This window comes from Pelophylax lessonae (assembly GCF_965119305.1).
Source record: "Pelophylax lessonae genome assembly, chromosome: 2".
Classification (NCBI taxonomy): domain Eukaryota; kingdom Metazoa; phylum Chordata; class Amphibia; order Anura; family Ranidae; genus Pelophylax; species Pelophylax lessonae.
This window is the reverse complement of record NC_138769.1, coordinates 539,984,355-540,002,572: the sequence shown is the minus strand read 5'-3', so window position 1 is coordinate 540,002,572 and position 18,218 is coordinate 539,984,355. Positions and strand designations below refer to the sequence as shown.

Sequence of the window (18,218 nt, the reverse complement as noted above, 5' to 3'; positions counted from 1 at the left end):
AGTAATCCAGTGACATCTGATTATCTTGCCCAGATAAAGGATTCTCTGGGATTACTCAACAATACCATATCCCATGCTCATAGCCAACAAAAAAAGTACTACGACCTCCGTAGGAAACCCTCTCCCCAATATGCCACTGGGGATCTTGTTTGGCTTTCTACAAAAAATCTGAGACTAAAGATCCCTAGTAAAAAACTTGGACCTCTGTTTCTGGGACCTTTCCCAATAGAGAAGCTTATTGGTAAAGCTGCAGTACAACTCACATTGCCAGTAGACCTCAAGATACATCCTGTCTTCCATGTGTCTCTACTGAAGCCCCATGTTCCTAACCAAGGAATAAGGCCTACTATCTCACCTCCACCTCCTGTACAAGTGGAAGGTGGAGAAGAATTTGAGATAAAGGAAATTTTGGATTCCCGTTTCAATAGAAGAAGACTCCAGTATCTTGTACGATGGAAGAATTATGGGCCCCAAGATGACACTTGGCTGGATACCTCCGATATACATGCCCCTAGACTGATTCGCAATTTCCACTCAAAAAATCCGGAAAAAACAGTTCTAGAGGCCTTCCGGAGCCGGCCTTAAGGGGGGGGTACTGTAATGTTCCGGTACCTCTGGTACCCTTGCTTCCATATTTCTCCTCTCTTAATTGCGTCCCATCTTGTATAACAAAGGACGCATATACCTTTAAGACCGGATGACATCACTGCCGAGCGCCGCTATGAGCGGCTATTTCAATCGCCGGTTTGCTCTCACTCATCGCTCGTTCAAACCCACATGTTCATCGCACCTACGCCTGAGAAGTTGGAGCTGCTGACATACCTTCCTTGCTGAACTGAAGCCGGAAACCTCGCTGGTGATCCGTATCTCGCTACGGGATCACCCCTCTCCAATGGACACTGTTATTCCTAAACCTATCTAAGTGATAAGTACCCCGCAGGGGATTCTTGCTACCAATCTCCTACTGTCATCTACTGCAATTACCAAGACTATCTATCTATCTATTCACTATCATCTGCATAAGACTGTTAGCTCTTGGGACTACCTTGAACTATCCTTGCACTAGGTTTCTCTGTCTAAGTATACTCCATCTGTGTCCTCTTACCATCTGCACTATACTTGACATCAGAACCTATCTGCTTTACCATCACCTGCAACTCTCCTAATACTACTTCTAGTGCTCACCATACAATAGCCTGTCTCTCATCTATATCCTCATATACTCTATCCCTCCATTAAACATCTATTGGTATATATATAGTATATAACAGGCTGTACACGGTGATGAAGTCCTGAGAGTTGGATATGTTGTTCAACAGATTCTCTACAAGGCTACTGAGTGTAATAATTCTGCAGCTGTAAATCCATCCACAAACAAAAACGCATGAACGTTACAGCAGGCCAGCTAACCACCTAGACTCGTCTACTATGAAGCTATTCTGTTGTCATAGATGCGGTATGCAGTTTAACATTGTCCTGCTGAAATATGCAAGGCCTTCCCTGAAATGTCTGGATGGGAGCATATGCTGATTTTAAACCTGGAAATATCTTTCAGTATTGATGGTATCTTTCCAGATGTGCAAGCTGCCCATTCCATACACACAAATGCACCCCCATTCCAACAGAGTTGCAGGCTTTTGCACTGAATGCTAATAAAAAGCCAGAAGGTCCTCTCCTCTTTAGTCTAGAGGTTGCGGTGCCCATGGTTGCCAAAAAGGATGTCAAATTTGAATTTGTCTGACCACAGAACAATTTTCCACTTTGCAGCATACCATTCTTAATGAGCTTTGGCCCAGGGAAGATGGTCGCATTTCTGGATCATGTTCAGATATGGGTTCTTCTTCGCATGATAGAGCTTTCCCTTGCCTTTTTGGATGGTACACTGTACTGTGTTCACGGGCAGTGATTTTTGGAAGTATTCCTGAGACAATGCAGTAATGTCCATCATAGAAGATCACGGCCATCCAATATTTCCCTTGCGCATAGAGATTTCTCCAGATTATCAGAATCTTTTGATGATATTATGTGCTGTAGATGATGATATATTTAAAGTGTTTGCAATTTTATGTTGAGGAATGTTATTCTGAAATTGTTTGACAATTTGTAGTTGCAGCTTTTCCCAGATTGGTGAACCTCTGCCCATCTTTACCTCTGAGACAGACTGACTCGCTAAGATGCTCTTTTTCTATCCAATCATGTTACTGACCTGTTGCCAATTAACCTAATTATTTGCAAAATGTTCTTCCAGCTTTTCCTTGTTAGTACCATTTACTTTGACAACTTTTTGTTGCTCTGTCCCAACTTTTTTGAGACGTGTTGCTGCCATCATTTTCAAAATTACCTTTTTTTTTCTTCGTAAAATGGTCCATTTTCCATTGTGAAGAAAATATGGGTTTACAAGATTTGCAAATCATCGAATTCTGTTTTGTGTAGATTATACACAGCGTCCCATCTTTTTTGGAATTGGTTTTGTACTTTAGCCAATTTCAAAAGTACATAATTTTTGTTTCTGTAACAAATTCAAGGTAAAATTCTAAAAAGCCAAGTAAGTATAGAAGCATTTTATACTGCCGCCTTGCAATCTTTTTATTACACAGTAGTAGATTTGTTGCCACACTTCACCTGAGGGTTTTCACAGTCTGACAGGACACATATTAGAAAAAGTAACAAAAGAGAATCTTCGGAGACTATTGTGGCTTTCAAATAATACTGGCATTTTGTAAATGATCTTTCTCCTTATTGTTCTTTGATTTCTGTACAGATGTGAATCATTGCTGATTATTGATTAATTTACTTTTATTTTCAGGAACACAGTAAGGATGAGCTGGATGCATGGAAGATTGTTCGTGTTAGTGAAGATTTTCGAGTGATTGCTTTAGGGTTACCAGTTCCCAAGTACACTGGAAATCCTCTTGACCCACCGCTGCGCTCTAGATTTCAAGCCAGAGATATTTATTATTTGCCTTTTAAGGTAAGACAATTGTATACTTTTGGATTTATTTTTTTTTTTTTTCAAGAAAATAAACTTTTATTGAGCACATAAATGATCCAAGGTGCAAACAGTAACAGAAGAAGGTACAAAACGCAATTGGCATACAGAATATACAGAAGGGTTTAGAACTTCGATCAACGCATAAAAGCTCAGGTACCAAAAAATGCAAAAATAGTAGAGTGAGCACATTGCAAACATCTTAGCTCAATCACATCATAACTGTCAAGACAACTTTGACACATACAGGAAAGTAAGCACAATGTGTAGGGTCAGGAGTAGTAAACTAACAAACCAAGGAACTAATGGTGGGAAAGGGAAAGGGGAAAGAGCACCACTGGAGAGCAACCTAGATCAGAACATAGCACCAGCATTAGAAATACCCTGCTTATCCCATCAAGAGTCTGTCCATCACCAGCTGGGGCGGGGCCCGGGTCGGATCATCCAACCATGGTTGCCACAAGGCGGAAAACTTCTTATGCGCCCTACGATGTAGGTAGGTAACTTTTTCTCTAATCAACAGTTTGTTAACCTGGTCAATCCACTGCGCCGTCGTTGGGACCCTGGAGGAAATCCAATATCTCGCAATTAGCTTGCGCGCCACATAGAGCAGTCTAAGTACCGCCGTATGGGCATGCGGGGTTAATGTTTCATCCTCCAGTGCCCCAAGTAGACACACAATCGGATCTCTAGGCAATGTAAAACGATAGACCCCGGATATGGAGTCAATGACCTCGCCCCAATATCTAAACAGTTTGGGACACCTCCAAAGCATATGGATCAGCGTTCCCTGGTCCCTGTTACATTTGGGACAGGTATCACTGTCCCTACGCCCCCATCTGAACAACTGGACCGGAGTGCGATATGCCCTGTGAAACAAAAATAAGTGAGAAACCTTCTGCGACGCTGACACCGAGACCAGTGGGATCGAGGAGAGACACAGCTCCCATGTCTCACCATCAATAGGGCCCAGGTCCCTCTCCCACCCAGCTCGGGCCGGAAGAGAGGCCGGGTTCTGCATGGCGGCCAGCAAAGTGATGTAGACCCGAGAGATCATACCTCGTTTGTCAATAGACCTAAAAACATCCATCGTCAGTGAATGTTCCACCAATCGAAGGGGGACCGTCCGTGACTGGACATCTAAAGCATGCCGCAGCTGAAGGTATCTAAAGAACAACTGCCTAGGGACCTGAAACTCACTCTGGAGTTCCCGAAAAGACCTCAAAACCCCATCTCCGCGGTAAATCTGTGCAAAGAAAGCCAGTCCCCGAGACTCCCAGCACCCCACTCCCTCCAACCCAGACAACTCCCGATAGTTGGAGTTCCTCCACAGTAAGGTACCATGGAAGAACCCCTGTATTCGCAGCATTTTCCGCACAGAGTGCCATAAAGTAAGGAGAAGCCTGACAGTCGGGAGCGAGACCTGCAAATGCGTGAAACCAGCGTCCAAATGCGCAAATGCAGTGTACGGGGAGCCAGGGGGAACCAGGAGAGCCCGGATGGGATCCGCAGGATCAGGCAAATCCCAACCTCCCAGATGCTGAACCTGAGAGGCAAGGAAGTATACCCTAGGGTTAGGGACTGCCAGACCCCCACTGTCCTTACTCATCTGAAGTGTAGTCAGTCTAATACGGGCCACCCGTTTCCTCCAGATTAGATCGCGAAACAAGGATTCCACACGCAGGAACCAGCGTCTCGGGATCCAGAGAGGGGCGTTGTGGAGTACATAGAGGAGCTGAGGGGCCCAAATCATCTTTACCAGATTGACCCGTCCCGCCACCGACAGAGGGAGTTTACACCAAGCGGTACATTTAAGTCTAAATTTATGAAGCAGGGGCACTAGGTTAAGTTCCAAATAACGGCCGACATCCGGGGTCACCTGAACACCCAGGTAGCGGAACTGGTCAACCACTCGGACATCCCCAGCCCTTTCCGGCAGGGGGGCCAAGATGGGGTCCAAAGGCATAAGGACCGACTTATCCCAGTTTATTGAGAACCCGGAAAAGGAGCCGAAGAAGTCAATCAAATCCATGACCTCGCTCAGCGACCTCCCCGTGTCCCCCAGATAAAGGAGGGTATCGTCGGCATATAGGGAAACCACGTCCTCATGAGGGCCCCGTCGGAAGCCAACAATCTCCGGATGAGTCCGGAGACGAGCCGCGAGCGGCTCTAAGGCCATGGCAAACAACAAAGGCGAAAGTGGACACCCCTGCCGAGTGCCCCGGAACAAACAGAAGGGTTCCGACAGGTCCCCGTTGACCCTAAGTCTGGCTCTAGGATTGGCATACAACAATTTAACCCAACTAATAAAGGTGTCCCCCACTCCAAAACGCCTCAGCACCGCCCACAGGTAAGGCCACTCGACGCTGTCGAAGGCCTTAGCTGCGTCTAACGAAAAGATTGCTCTATTACCAGGATTATCCACAGGGAGCTGAAGGTTAAGAAACAGGCGTCGCAGGTTCAGAGCCGTAGCTCTCGTGGGGATAAAGCCCAATTGGTCCCTGTGGATAATGCTCTGCACTACTGCGGACAGTCTAGTGGCCAGTATTTTAGCTAAAAGTTTAACGTCCGAGGTCAACAAGGAGATAGGCCTATAAGAGTCGGCTAGCATAGGATCCTTTCCAGGCTTGGGGATCAGTACCACAATGGCTTCGCACATAGAGTCAGGCAGGGTCCCTCTCCGGAAAGCGTCATTGAACACCCTCAAGAGCACCGGGACCAGCTGCTCAGAGTATCGGCCATACACCTCAGATGGCAGGCCGTCCGCACCCGGGGACTTGCCCCGTGGGGCGGCCTTTAGTGCCATTAGAATCTCGTCCGCAGTTAAAGGAGCATCCAGGCCCTCCGCCTCCCGGGCAGAGAGCGCCGGCAGGTCGCAGGTGTCCAGAAACCCCTCCACCACCCGCTGCGGGGCCGACACCTTAGAGGAGTAGAGATCCGAGTAGAACTCACGTAGGACCCTAGATATCTCAGGAGTGGAGCTCAGCAGGGCCCCTGAAGGGTCCCGCAGAGCGGTAATAAATGCCGCTGGCTGTTGGGAGCGAACCAGCATAGCCAACACATGACCAGTACTCTCCCCCTCCTCAAAATGCTTCTGCTGTAGGAAAAAACGCTTATTTTCAGCCCGTTGCAAAACCACCGTCTTGGAGAGGGACTGGGCTGCCAACCAGGAGCGTTGAGACTCCTCCGAAGGGTCATTAACATAAGCCGCCTCCGCCCTGGTCACCTCTTCCAGTACGGTGTTCTCCCATTCCTTAGTAGAAGATTTAATGCTATTTATCAGATAACTAAACTGCCCCCTCAGGAAGGCCTTAGCAGAGTCCCACACCACCCCCAATGCAGCCGTATCCAAATTAATCGTCAGAAAGGAAGTTAGTAACTGGGGTATGGGGTCAGGACTAGGAAATAGCGTGAGCCAGAAAGGGTTCAGTTTCCAAAGGGGTCTCCCCGACCTAGACGGCAGAGACAGGCTGATCCGGAGCGGAGCATGATCCGAAACCAATCTCGGGCCATACTCAGCCCCAACCACCAGCGGCAAGAGGGCCGGATTGCCGAACCCCATATCAATGCGGGAGAGGCCAGACCGTGCAGCCGAGTAGCAAGAGTACACCCGGTCACCCGGATGCCCCATCCGCCAAACATCCGTCAGTCCCAACTCCCCCATCAACCGAGCAAAGGGAGACCCATTGCCGATCGACTGAGGGGGCCCGGAGCGAGGGGTAAATCTGTCCCAATGGGGGTCCAGGGTGGCATTAAAGTCACCAACAACCAGCAGAGGGACCGCAGGAAGGCCAGCAATCCTCTCCGCCAGCAAACCAATGATCCCAGCCGAAAACGGCGGAGGCACATACACCGCAATTATTGCGCAGGACAGACCCCCAACAGTACACACCAGCATAACAAATCTACCCTCGGGGTCAGCATAGGATGATGAGCAGGCAAAATTAACCCCCCGCCTTATCAGCAGACTCACACCCCTGGAATATGTAGAATAACTAGAATGGTATTGATGTGGGTACAAGCCAGGGGCCAAACTGGGAGGGGGGTCAGCAGCTAGGTGGGTCTCCTGCAAGCAAACAACGTCCGCCTTCAGTCTTTTCAGATTACGGAGGACAGCAGTTCTCTTCAGCGGATTGTTCAGGCCACGCACATTCCAGGAAACGCAGCATAAAGTATCAGCCATGGCCATTCCAGGGGTATGATGGACACTTTTGGATTTATTACCTTAATTCTAGTAGGACTTCGTTTTCAGTGCACATACACCGGTGTATGTGTCCTTAAAGTGGTAGGAAATTCTTTTATAAGTAGATCCCCTGCAGGTTTGTGCCATTTTGTGATGGTGTGTACAGCATACTAGCACATTATAACAGACTTGCCTTTCAAACTGAGCCTTCCATTGCTGAGCTTTCATCATCTTTAGCACATCCATCTTTGCCAGGTCTTACTTCTTGGTTCACCGAGGGCTACAATCACATGGGAGTCACCATCGTGGCACAGCTATCTGTGCAATTTTGGCACACTCAGTGTGCTCTAAAGGCCAAGCTTACTGCAGATGTTCCAGTCAGATGGAGCTGATGTTCATATGTACTAAATGGTTCAAATTTAGGCTTTTTCAAGAGTACTAGAGGTAGGACTTATTATAAGCTTACATGTAAGACTAAATGTAACTTTAAAGTGAACCTGTGGCTAAAAGTAAAACTAGAAGGCTAACAACAGAAGCAGATAACTTTTAGTGTGTGTAGTCACAGTTTACCTGATGTTATAGAATCTCCCATCCTAGCACTGTCCGGTGCTTCACAAATTTCCAAAGATTAGGAACACTCCCACAAGCCACAGCCTGGGCTTGTTGAGAGAAGACATTGGACAATGTATTGTGTGACAGGATACTGTAGAGCACACTGTAAATTCTAGCTTTCTTTAATACAGAAAGCCAGAATTACACTACAAACAAAATTCTCACATTCATTAATCATTCCATCACTTGCGTTAGGAGGTCCCTGAAAACTTGCTGTATTGTATTACCTTGAAATTAAAGTAAATTGAGTGAACGTTTCTGCTTCACTGCTAGCTAGTGAAGCAGAAAAAAGTTCACTCAATTGAACTTTTCTGCTTCACTTCACTAGAAAAAATTTCAACTTTTTCCTGGACTTTTAAAATCTTCTAATGCTTTTCTTAGTAGCTATACCATTATTACCTCTCCATTCAGTTTCTGTGTAAATTACTTCTTAGGCTGGCCATTTTACAATTTTTTTGTACAACTTTTCTTTGGATTTACCAAAACCTTATAATATGAGGTCAAACCTAATCACTTTCAATTTGCGTGCAATCAGGCAAGCCCTTCAACTACATAGTTGAATGTAAATCCAAAGGTAATTGAACAAGAAAATTGTATAATGTATGGCCAGCTCTAGTGAAATTATTGATAGCAGATATTCTTCTTTGGATTTAGTCTGCCGTCGGCTGAATCTGGATCACAGGAATGCAGAACTAAGTAAACTCCTGAAAACCCACAGGAGTAGTATAGTTAAAAGAGCTTTGACTTAATTCTATCTCTTAAAGAGGTAGGCTTAATTTTATGGCATCGCAGTATGTACAGTATCTCACAAAAGTGAGTACACCCCTCACATTTTTGTAAATCTTTTATTATATCTTTTCATATGACAATACTGAAGAAATGTCACTTTGCTACAATGTAAAGTAGTGATTGTACAGCTTGTATAACAGTGTAAATTTGCTGTCCTCTCAAAATAGCTCCACACAAGCCATTAATGTCTAAACTGCTGGCAACAAAAGTGAGTACACCCCTAAGGAGAAATGTCCAAATTAGGCCCAAAGTGTCACTATTATTAATATTTTGTGCAGCCACCATTATTTTCCAGTACTGCCTTAACCCTCTTGGACATGGAGTTCACCAGAGCTTCACAGGTTGCCACTGGAGTCCTCTTCCACTCCTCCATGACAACTTCACGGAGCTGGTGGATGTTAGAGACCTTGTGCTCCTCCACCTTCCATTTAAGGATGCCCTACAGGTGCTCAATAGGGTTTAGGTCTGGAGACATGCTTGGCCAGTCCATCACCTTTAACCTCAGCTTCTTTAGCAAGGCAGTGGTCATCTTGGAGGCGTATTTGGGGTCGTTATCATGTTGGAATACTGCCCTGTGGCCCACTCTCCGAAGGGGGGGATCATGCTCTGCTTTAGTATTTCACAGTACATGTTGGCATTCATGATTCCCTCAACGAACTGTTAGTTCTCCAGTGTCGGAGCACTCATGCAGCCCCAGACCATGACACTCCCACTATCATGCTTGACTGTAGGCAGGACACACTTGTCTTTTGTACTTCTCACCTGGTTGCCACCACACACCCTTGACACCATCTGAACCAAATAAGTTTATCTTGGTCTCATCAGACCACAAGACATTGTTCGGTAATCCATGTCCTTAGTCTGCTTGCCTTCAGCGAATTGTTTGTGGGCTTTCTTGTGCATTATCTTTAGAAGAGGCTTCCTTCTGTTATGACAGCCATGCAGACCAATTTGATGCAGTGTGCGGCATATGGTCTGAGCACTGACAGGATGACCTCCCCATCCTTTCAACCTCTGCAGCAATGCTGGCAGCACTCATGCATCTATTTCCCAAAGACAACCTCAGGATATGACTCTGAGCATGTGCACTCAACTTCTTTGGTCGAACATGTCGAGGCCTGTTCTGAGTGTAACCTGTCCTGTTAAAACGCTGTATGGTCTTGGCCACCATGCTGCAGCTCAGTTTCAGGGTCTTGGCAATCTTCTTATAGCCTAGGCCATCTTTATGAAGAGCAACAATTCTTTTTTTAAAATCCTCAGAGCGCTCTTTGCCACGAGGTGCCATGTTGAACTTCCAGTGACCAGTATGAGGCAGAGCGATAACACCAAATTGACGGCACCTGTTCCCCATTCTCACCTGAGACCTTGTACTACTAACGAGTCACATGACAGCAGAGAGGGAAAATGGCTAATTGGGCCAAATTTGGACATTTTCACTTAGGGGTGTACTCACTTTTGTTGCCAGCGGTTTAGACATTAATGACTGTGTGTTGAGTTATTTTGAGGGGGACAGCAAATTTACACTGTTATACAAGCTGTACACTCATTACTTTTCATTGTAGCAAAGTGTCAATTCTTCAGTGTTGTCACATAAAAAGATATAATAAAATATTTACAAAAATGTGAGGGGTGTACTCACTTTCATGAGATACTGTATGTATGCTAGTGGAAATTGTGTATTGCAAATGTGCTGTAACCAGGCTGCTAATAGCTATAGTCACATTAATGGAGCAAAAAGTCGGATGTATTGAGGTTGGTTGACTAAAGACAGGATAGGCTGTTCACTTTACAAGTAATGTTACCTTATCTTAGTGAATGAGATGAAGCTCTGCTGGCATTCATCATCCAATAATGTGTAAGCAAAATACTTTTTTTTAACTTGTTATTTCTGTTCCTTGATATTCTTTGCAAAGTGAATGTTTACTGCATTCACTAAACTAAGGGAAAATTCTGTTGCAAAGTGAACAGCTGTTTTGCTTTTATTAAATAAACCTCATTGACTTCTGGCTGGTGATCACTGCCATTTGAGTGTGATCATTTGATAAAGCATTGTTACCTTAAAACCAGGCATATGTTTACTGAAATTCATCAGGTTCAGCAGGAACCGGCCAAATTTTCATTTGTGGGGTCCTCTCTGTTCAAAAGAAGCCAGTCATTAGACTGAATTCTGTCAGAATGGTCCCACTGAAAAACCAGCATTTGATCGAAGCATGCAGCCAATGATTGCAGCACTGATCAGTGTATTCTGACAGGAGAGGAGTTGCCGCTGTCAGAATACAAAAACAAATTGGGGGAGATCCCTGCATCCATATCACTTATGTGGATGCTGGAATCTCTGAGTTTTTATTTTCGTTCAACCCACTGGTGTGTGGGTGTGTACCCAGCTTTAAAGTACAAAAAATTTGCCTCTTTCTGCTGCTTTGAAATAATCTGTTTTACATATCAGTTTGTATTTCTGTCCATCACATTTTTCTGGCAGGGTAGGAGACCTGATAATTCATTTCTCCAGTTAAATACCACTTACGGGTTTTGTCTCTCCAGCATGTGAGTGGACTGTGAAAGGAAAAACAGCACACTAATTGGCTCATCTTTGTCACTTTATTTCTCCTAGAAACCTGTTCCTTGTTAGCACTACACCATAATGAAGTAAAGCTCATCTAGACAGGAGTGTTCACATGCCATGACCTTGGCAAAAATTATCCCTCCTGTCACCTTAGATGGACATTACCACCGGAGAATGTGACCTATTCAATGCAATGGGGCTATGCTACAACTGTCCCAGAACCGCGTACGATTCACATGGTTGTGCCACAGTGGTGTGGCATTTAAAGGGTTAAAACAGCCAGTGAGAAGGCAAGATATTGTCAAACATCCCTGAAAAGCAAACTGATTGCATCTCCAAACTCTCCCTCTTCCAGTATCCCACTGGGCATTTTAGGAGTCTGAAACCAATCCAAAATCAAGTACTTTCAGTGTTTGCAGTAAAAAAAAAAAAAAAATACATTTGATTATTTATTATTGAATACAGAGCTGCATTGATTTTAGTGTTTGTCTACCCGCAGGGATCCTCAAACTACGGCCCTCCAGCTGTTGTGGAACTACACATCCCATGAGGCATTGTAAAACTCTGACATTCACAGACATGACTAGGCATGATGGGAATTGTAGTTCCTGAACAACTGGAGGGCCACAGTTTGAAGACCCCTGGAGGATTTCAGATATAAAGAAAATAAAAACAAAAGCAGAGAAGCTCCTTTAAGTGCAGTAAGACGGTGTATTTTAATAAACCTCACAACAGGACTACTTGCAATAAAAAAAACAGGCACATCAATAAGTGTAGGTCCAGAAAGCCAGTTGGGTCGTGGGAGCTGCTGGTACCACGAGGTGGAATGTGACAGGAGTCCCCGTGTGGAGATGAAAGCCGGCTGAAGCCCTTCCTGAAACGGGTGAAGCGCAGCATGGAACACAGCCAGGAGCAGGATGACGCGAGCAGGGCTCAGGACCAGAATGCAACCCATTTCAAAGCATGCGCTTAGAAGCGATTCTCTGCTTTTGTTTTTGTCTTTGTCTGTATAAGTCTGTAGAGTCTGCTAAACTCCACCAAGAAGCCTGCCCTAGTGCCTTGCGTATTTTTGGACTTATACCTTATAACTATATTTCTTGCATATTAGGTATTATGAACAAGCATCTTTGCCTATAACCTCCTTATAAATAAAATTAAGCCTGTACAGTATATAAGTAAATATTGCATTGTTGTTTTTAGCAGCCTATCAGGCAGGCACCTCATTTTCCAATCACGTTGTATATACAATTTATAGAGGTTTTTTTTTTTACTTAAGTGTCTAAAGTAAGAACGTTATTTGCAATTGGAAGACATTCTCCTTCTCATATTAATGGAAGGTGCCATCAGTGCTGCAATCATTTTTGATATTTGAGCAGACTAACTGGTTTTCGTTATATATTAACCCAAACAGGATCAGCTTCAGACACTTTATTCGGCTGGAACAAATATTCCCGCAGAAAGGTAATGAAATACAGCTGTACTCTAGGCACATTATTATGTCAATATAAGTGTATCTTAACCACTTTAAGACCGGAAGGATTTGCCCCCTTTCTGCTGACAAGGCCCTATTTTGCGATTCGTCACTGCGTTACTTTAACGAGCAATTGCACGGTCGTGAGGCGCTGTACCCAAAAAAATTTATGTCCTTTTCCCCCACAAATAGTGCTTTCTTTTGGTGGTATTTGATTACCTGTGCGATTTTTATTTTTTGAGCTATAAACAAAAAAAGAGCAACAATTTTGAAAAAAAAAACCAATATATTTCACATTCTGCTATATGACATTCTAAAAAAAAAAAAAATTAAAAATCAAAATGTTTTAACATTTTATACCAATTTATTTTCTGCTACATATTTTTGGTGAAAAAAAATTGCAATAAGCGTATTTTGATTGGTTTGCACAAAAGTTATCGTGTCTACTAACTACGGGAAAGATTTATGTGATTTTTTTTTTTTTTTTTTACTTGTAATGGCGGCAATCTGTGTTTTTTGCAGGACTGCGACATTGCAGCAGACAGATCGGACCCCTGACTGACATTTTTGACACTTTTGGGGGGACCAGTGACATTACTACAGTAATCAGTGCTAAAAATATGCACTGTTACTGTAATAATGACATAGGCATGGAGGGGGTTAACATTATGGGTAATCAAGGGGTTAAATGTGAGTGTGGGGGGGGGAGGGGGTGTGGCTTCTGAAATGACCATAGAGACATGTGATCATATATAGAAGGATCACATGGGCTCTTTGATCATTTCAGGAAGAAGAACGGTCAGCTGTGTTTACAACAGCTGACCATTCTTCTCTCTCAGCAGGGAACGATCGCGGGTGTCAAGACAGTTACATTCCCGACACGTGCCAGAAATGTAACTGTCACATTGGTTGTGCTCTCATCCAAACTGTCACACCATCCAATGGCTGGTGTCATAACTGATCACATGTGCATCATGGCAGTTGAAGATTACACAGAGACCAAGATGGCAGCTTCCTTGGGTGAAAATGATAGGAGAATTTGCTTCCACTTTAACCACTTCTGGACCAGAAGGTTTTACTCCCTTAACCACTTCAGCCTCGGAAGGTTTTACCCCCTTAATGACCACGGAACGGAAAATGGAACGGAAAATTGCGCGGTCGTGCGACACTGTACCCAAATACAATTGATGTCCTTTTTTTCTCACAAATATAGCTTTCTTTTGGTGGTAATTGATCACCTCTGCGGTTTTTAGATTTTGTGCTATAAACAAGAAAAGAGCGACAATTTTGAAAAAAACGCCATATTTTTTACTTTCTGCTATAAAACATTCCCAATAAAATTTTTAAAAAAAATTTCATTTTTTTTTTATTAGTTTAGGCCAATTTGTATTCTGCTATATATTTTTGGTAAAAAAAATCCTAAAAAGTGTATTTTAATTGGTTTGTGAAAAAGTTATAGCGTTTACAAACTACGGGATAGATTTTTGGACTTTTTTAAAAAAATTTTTTTTAGTAATGGCAGCGATCAGCGTTTTTTAGCGGGACTGCAGCATTGCGGTGGACAGATTGGACCCCTGACATTTTTTACACTTTTTGGGGTCTAATACAGTAATCAGTGCTTAATAATATGCACTATTACAGTATAAATGACACTGGCAGTGAATGGGTTAATAATAGGGGTGATCAAAGGGGATAAATGTATGCCTAAAGTGCTTCCTTACTGTGTGGGGGGATGGTTCTGTGACAGGCACAGCTGAAACTATGATCTCTCCCTGCCTGTCTGACAGAAGATCCGCCTACTTTGTTTACATAAGCAGGCGGGTCTTCTCTAGGCATCTCCGATGATCGCGGGAGGGCAGCAGCAATCGCCGCCACTCCTCCAAGTGGCCCGCCTCCTGCCGCCAAAGACCACGTGCGCGAAGTCACGTAGTACTACGTGACTGAGCGCAGCCATGCGGCCCTGCCGCAGTAATATTACGCCGGGCGGTCGGCAAGTGGTTAATGACCAGGCCATTTTTTGCGATATGGCACTGCGTTACTTTAACTGACAATTGCGCAGTCGTGTGATGATGTACCCAAATAAAATTGATGTCCTTTTTTTCCCCACAAATTGAGCTTTCTTTTGGTGGTATTTGATACCTCTGCGTTTTTAATTTCTCTTACGTCCTCTGACAGTCGCCGCCAGTTCATTCAGCCTTCACTAGTGGATAATGGTGCCCTCTGCACGAGCAAGCTAGGCAGTTTGAAAGGTTAATAAAAACTTTTCTATACTTAGACACACCTCTAGGGGGCCAGTATCCCAAACCATTTATCACTGTTCCTCAGTTTTATGCTGCCTAGCGTCAGGATTAGGCTAGCTCTTCCTTGCTGGGACCAAGCGTCTCAGTCCTTTATGTTTTTTTCCCCAAAATATGTTTTTTTCTTTGAAAATAGATTTTTATTTCTCTCACTATCGCTAGTTAGTCAGGGTATTTTCCTGGAGGACTACAAGCTACAGCAGAGCTGGGCCTCGCACTGGATAATATAGATCCTTATGGAGTCCCAGCCTGCCAACGAGCGTCACAGGTCACTGGTGCGCCCTGGCCTCGCAACGACAGTGCCCCTCGGGATGGGGATGAGCCTGCGAAGGTCCATCTTCGCCGAGGGTGTCTCAACTCCGGAACGCCCGTGTGTTGCTAGCATCCCTCCCTGGCTGACGGCACCCCCACTCAGGGTGGGAGGTCTCCCGTATCAGAGCGGTGCCCGCTTTTTTCTGGACTGGTGAGTACTACTACCCCCTTGTCCCTGGGACTAGGGCCTGTAGGGGGGTTTTGTGGGCCCACTCTTAGGGGACGGCAGTGCTGGAGGTCTCTGTGATATCCCCCTTCTGGCCAGCGTGGTTAGTTTCCCTCCTTCCCTGGCCATGCTGAGGGCTCTGTGCGGGGTACTTGCTGTACATGGGGGGCATGGGGGGGCTCCATAGCATCAAGGGGTTCTCCCTGGGATCCCCTGTGGTGGCCAGATTGTGCGTATGTGCTGCAATTGGCGCCGTTTAGCAAGACCGCCATCTTGGGTAAGGGTAGGTTGTCTGGGCTCAGTGTATGGGCAGCAGCCATTTTAGGTCCTTGTCCTGGCGCCATACGGGCGCCTTCTTGGTTGTGGGCAAACGCCTAGTAATGGCAGCGGCCATTTTGCCTGTGATTTCTCACATTGACTTTCATTAGGCATCAGTTTTTTTGTGGCTCAGGGCGGGCATAGGCCTTTAGGCGTGTGAGGTCACTTTCTCCCTCTCTTCCATTTCTTCACTGAGCAGCGTGTGGCAAGTACTGACACTGTAGGGGGATTTTTACTGTTTTCTCTGGCATTTTCCTGGTAAAACTGTTTTCTCTTGTGGCTACTGCCTTTTCTGAAGGGGCTCTTCAAGTAATGCAAGTGGAAGTGGGGGTCCGCTGGAACCGCCGTTTTAAAGGGCAGGGTCCCATTAATTTTAAATTGCAAATACGGACTCCCAGGATAAAAAATTCCCCAAAGACTTGGTTGGGGCTTCGGGTACTCCTGAATCCTCTTCCATGGCCTCATTATCTGCTGCTCTTGCGACTTTGGCATCGAAAGTGGATCTGCTGATGTCGGAATGCACTTCTCAAAAACAGCCTATGCCCTCCCAGTCCTCTGACTCAGAGCCTGATTTGGTTGCCACGGACAACGTCCCCCCAGAGGGGTCCCTGTCCTCACCTACCGAGGGAGAGGAAGAGGAATCTTCCTCCTCGGTGGCGTGGGAATGCGCTGTGATGGACGCACTCCTTAGTTCCATTAGCGAGACTTTAAATCTTGACGATGAGCCATCTCAGTCAAGTAAGTTCCGAAGGGCCCAGAAGTCAGGTCAGGTTTTCCCCTCCCCTGAGGAGTTTCACAAAATTGTGAACGACCAATGGCATCACATCAAACATATGCTATTGGCGCCTAAGCATTTTCACTACCGCTATCCCTTTGCAGAGGCTGTGGACAAATGTTGAGCCATGTCCCCTAAGGTGGACCACTCTGTTTCTAGGCTAAATATATCCACCTTGATGCCAGTGGAGGACTCACCGGTGTTCAAGGATCCGGCAGATAGGTGTGGAGGCGCTTTCCCGCCACCAAATGGTGGCGGGCTCCCTGCTAAAACCTGTGTTTGCTTCGGTAATGGCCTCTCAGGCTCTCACAGCATGGTCCAAGGTGCTTCGGAGCACCCTGGTGGCGGAGTCGGCCTCTCTGACTGCCCTTGACATGGTGGATCAGATGACCCAGACCGGGATGTACATCTGTGACGTGGCCTTGGACGAGGCTCCGTTAGTCGCTCGGCTATCTGCGGTCGGGGTCGCAATCCACCACATTATTTGGCTAAAAAGCTGGTCGGCTGACCACGCTTCCAACAAGACTGTGTCTGATTTCCCTTATGTGGGGGCTTACAGGGGGTAAGAGTACGCTTTTGTCCCAGGTCTCTAAGGGAAAGGCCACCCGCACTAGGCGGGGACCTTCTTTTAAAGCTCAGGGTGGGTCCTTTCTTCCCTTGGGGAAAGGAAAATCATTCAAGCCCTCCGGTGGCCACAAGAAGCCGTGGTCGGGTAAGCCAAAGGCTGGTCAGACCGGTTCAGCGGCCCAGTCCACCTCTTCCTGAAGGGACGCCCTCACCCGTTTTAGGGGTGAGGGGACGTCTGCTTTGCTTTCCGGAATCCTGGTTGTCCAGAGTTCAGGACAGGTGGGTTCACAAGCTGATTCGTTCAGGGTACAAGATCGAGTTTCGATCTTGCCCCGCAGACAGGTTCTTCCCTTCAAATCTCCATCTGACTCCCAATCGTTTCAGAGATCTCATGGGGGCGGTACGAGATCTGCTTGCCTAAGGAGTCATTGTGCCAGTGCCTTCACGGGACAGGATTTTACGGTTTTTATTCCAACTTGTTCACGGTGCCCAGAAAAGAGGGAAAAGTGCATCCAATTCTGGACCTAAAGCCTCTGAACCGCTTTGTGCGGGTGCAGAAGTTCCGGATGGAATCCATCAGGTCGGTGGTGGCGTCGTGGAGTCCAGGGGACTTCCTGGCTTCCATCGACTTGAAGGATGCGTATCTGCACATCCCTATCTTCGAGGGTCATCAGAGATATCTCCGCTTCGCTGTGGCAGAGGAGCATTACCAGTTTGTGGCATTGCCCTTCGGTCTCACTTCGGCTCCCAGGGTATTCAACAAGGTTTTAGGTCCAGTGCTGGCTTTGCTGCATTTAAGGGGGGATTGCGGTCTTCGGTTATCTGGACGACCTCCTGTTAAGGTCGAGCTTGTGTGCAACTTTGACGAGCGATCTGTCTGTAACGGTTCAGATGCTCCAGGAGTTCGGTGGACCATCAATTTTCAGAAGTCGGCACTGACTCTGTCGGTTCGCCTTCAGTACCTCGAGATGGTCCTGGACAAACTCCAGACCCTGCTGGACAAGAACGGGTCCCTCAGGGACAACGATCTCTCTTCCTTGCGGACCAGTATGCGGTCCCTGGGTCTGATGGTTTTGGCCTTCAAAGCCGTCCCGTTTGCTCAATTTCACACGAGAACTCTGCAAACGGAGATCCTGGCCAGGTGGGACAGAGCACCTCAGTCTTTGGACAGGAGGA

General features: G+C 45.9%; 1 protein-coding gene across 1 annotated transcript in view; it reads left to right on the top strand.

Moving 5' to 3' along the window:
- Positions 1 to 18,218, top strand: part of VWA8 (von Willebrand factor A domain containing 8) — a 668,510-nt gene that overhangs the window by 141,195 nt on the left and 509,097 nt on the right. Inside the window, exons 7-8 of the mRNA XM_082247613.1 lie at positions 2,807 to 2,971; positions 12,548 to 12,597. Of these exons, the coding sequence (XP_082103739.1) occupies positions 2,807 to 2,971; positions 12,548 to 12,597 (215 nt within the window). The remainder of the gene's footprint in view (positions 1 to 2,806; positions 2,972 to 12,547; positions 12,598 to 18,218) is intronic.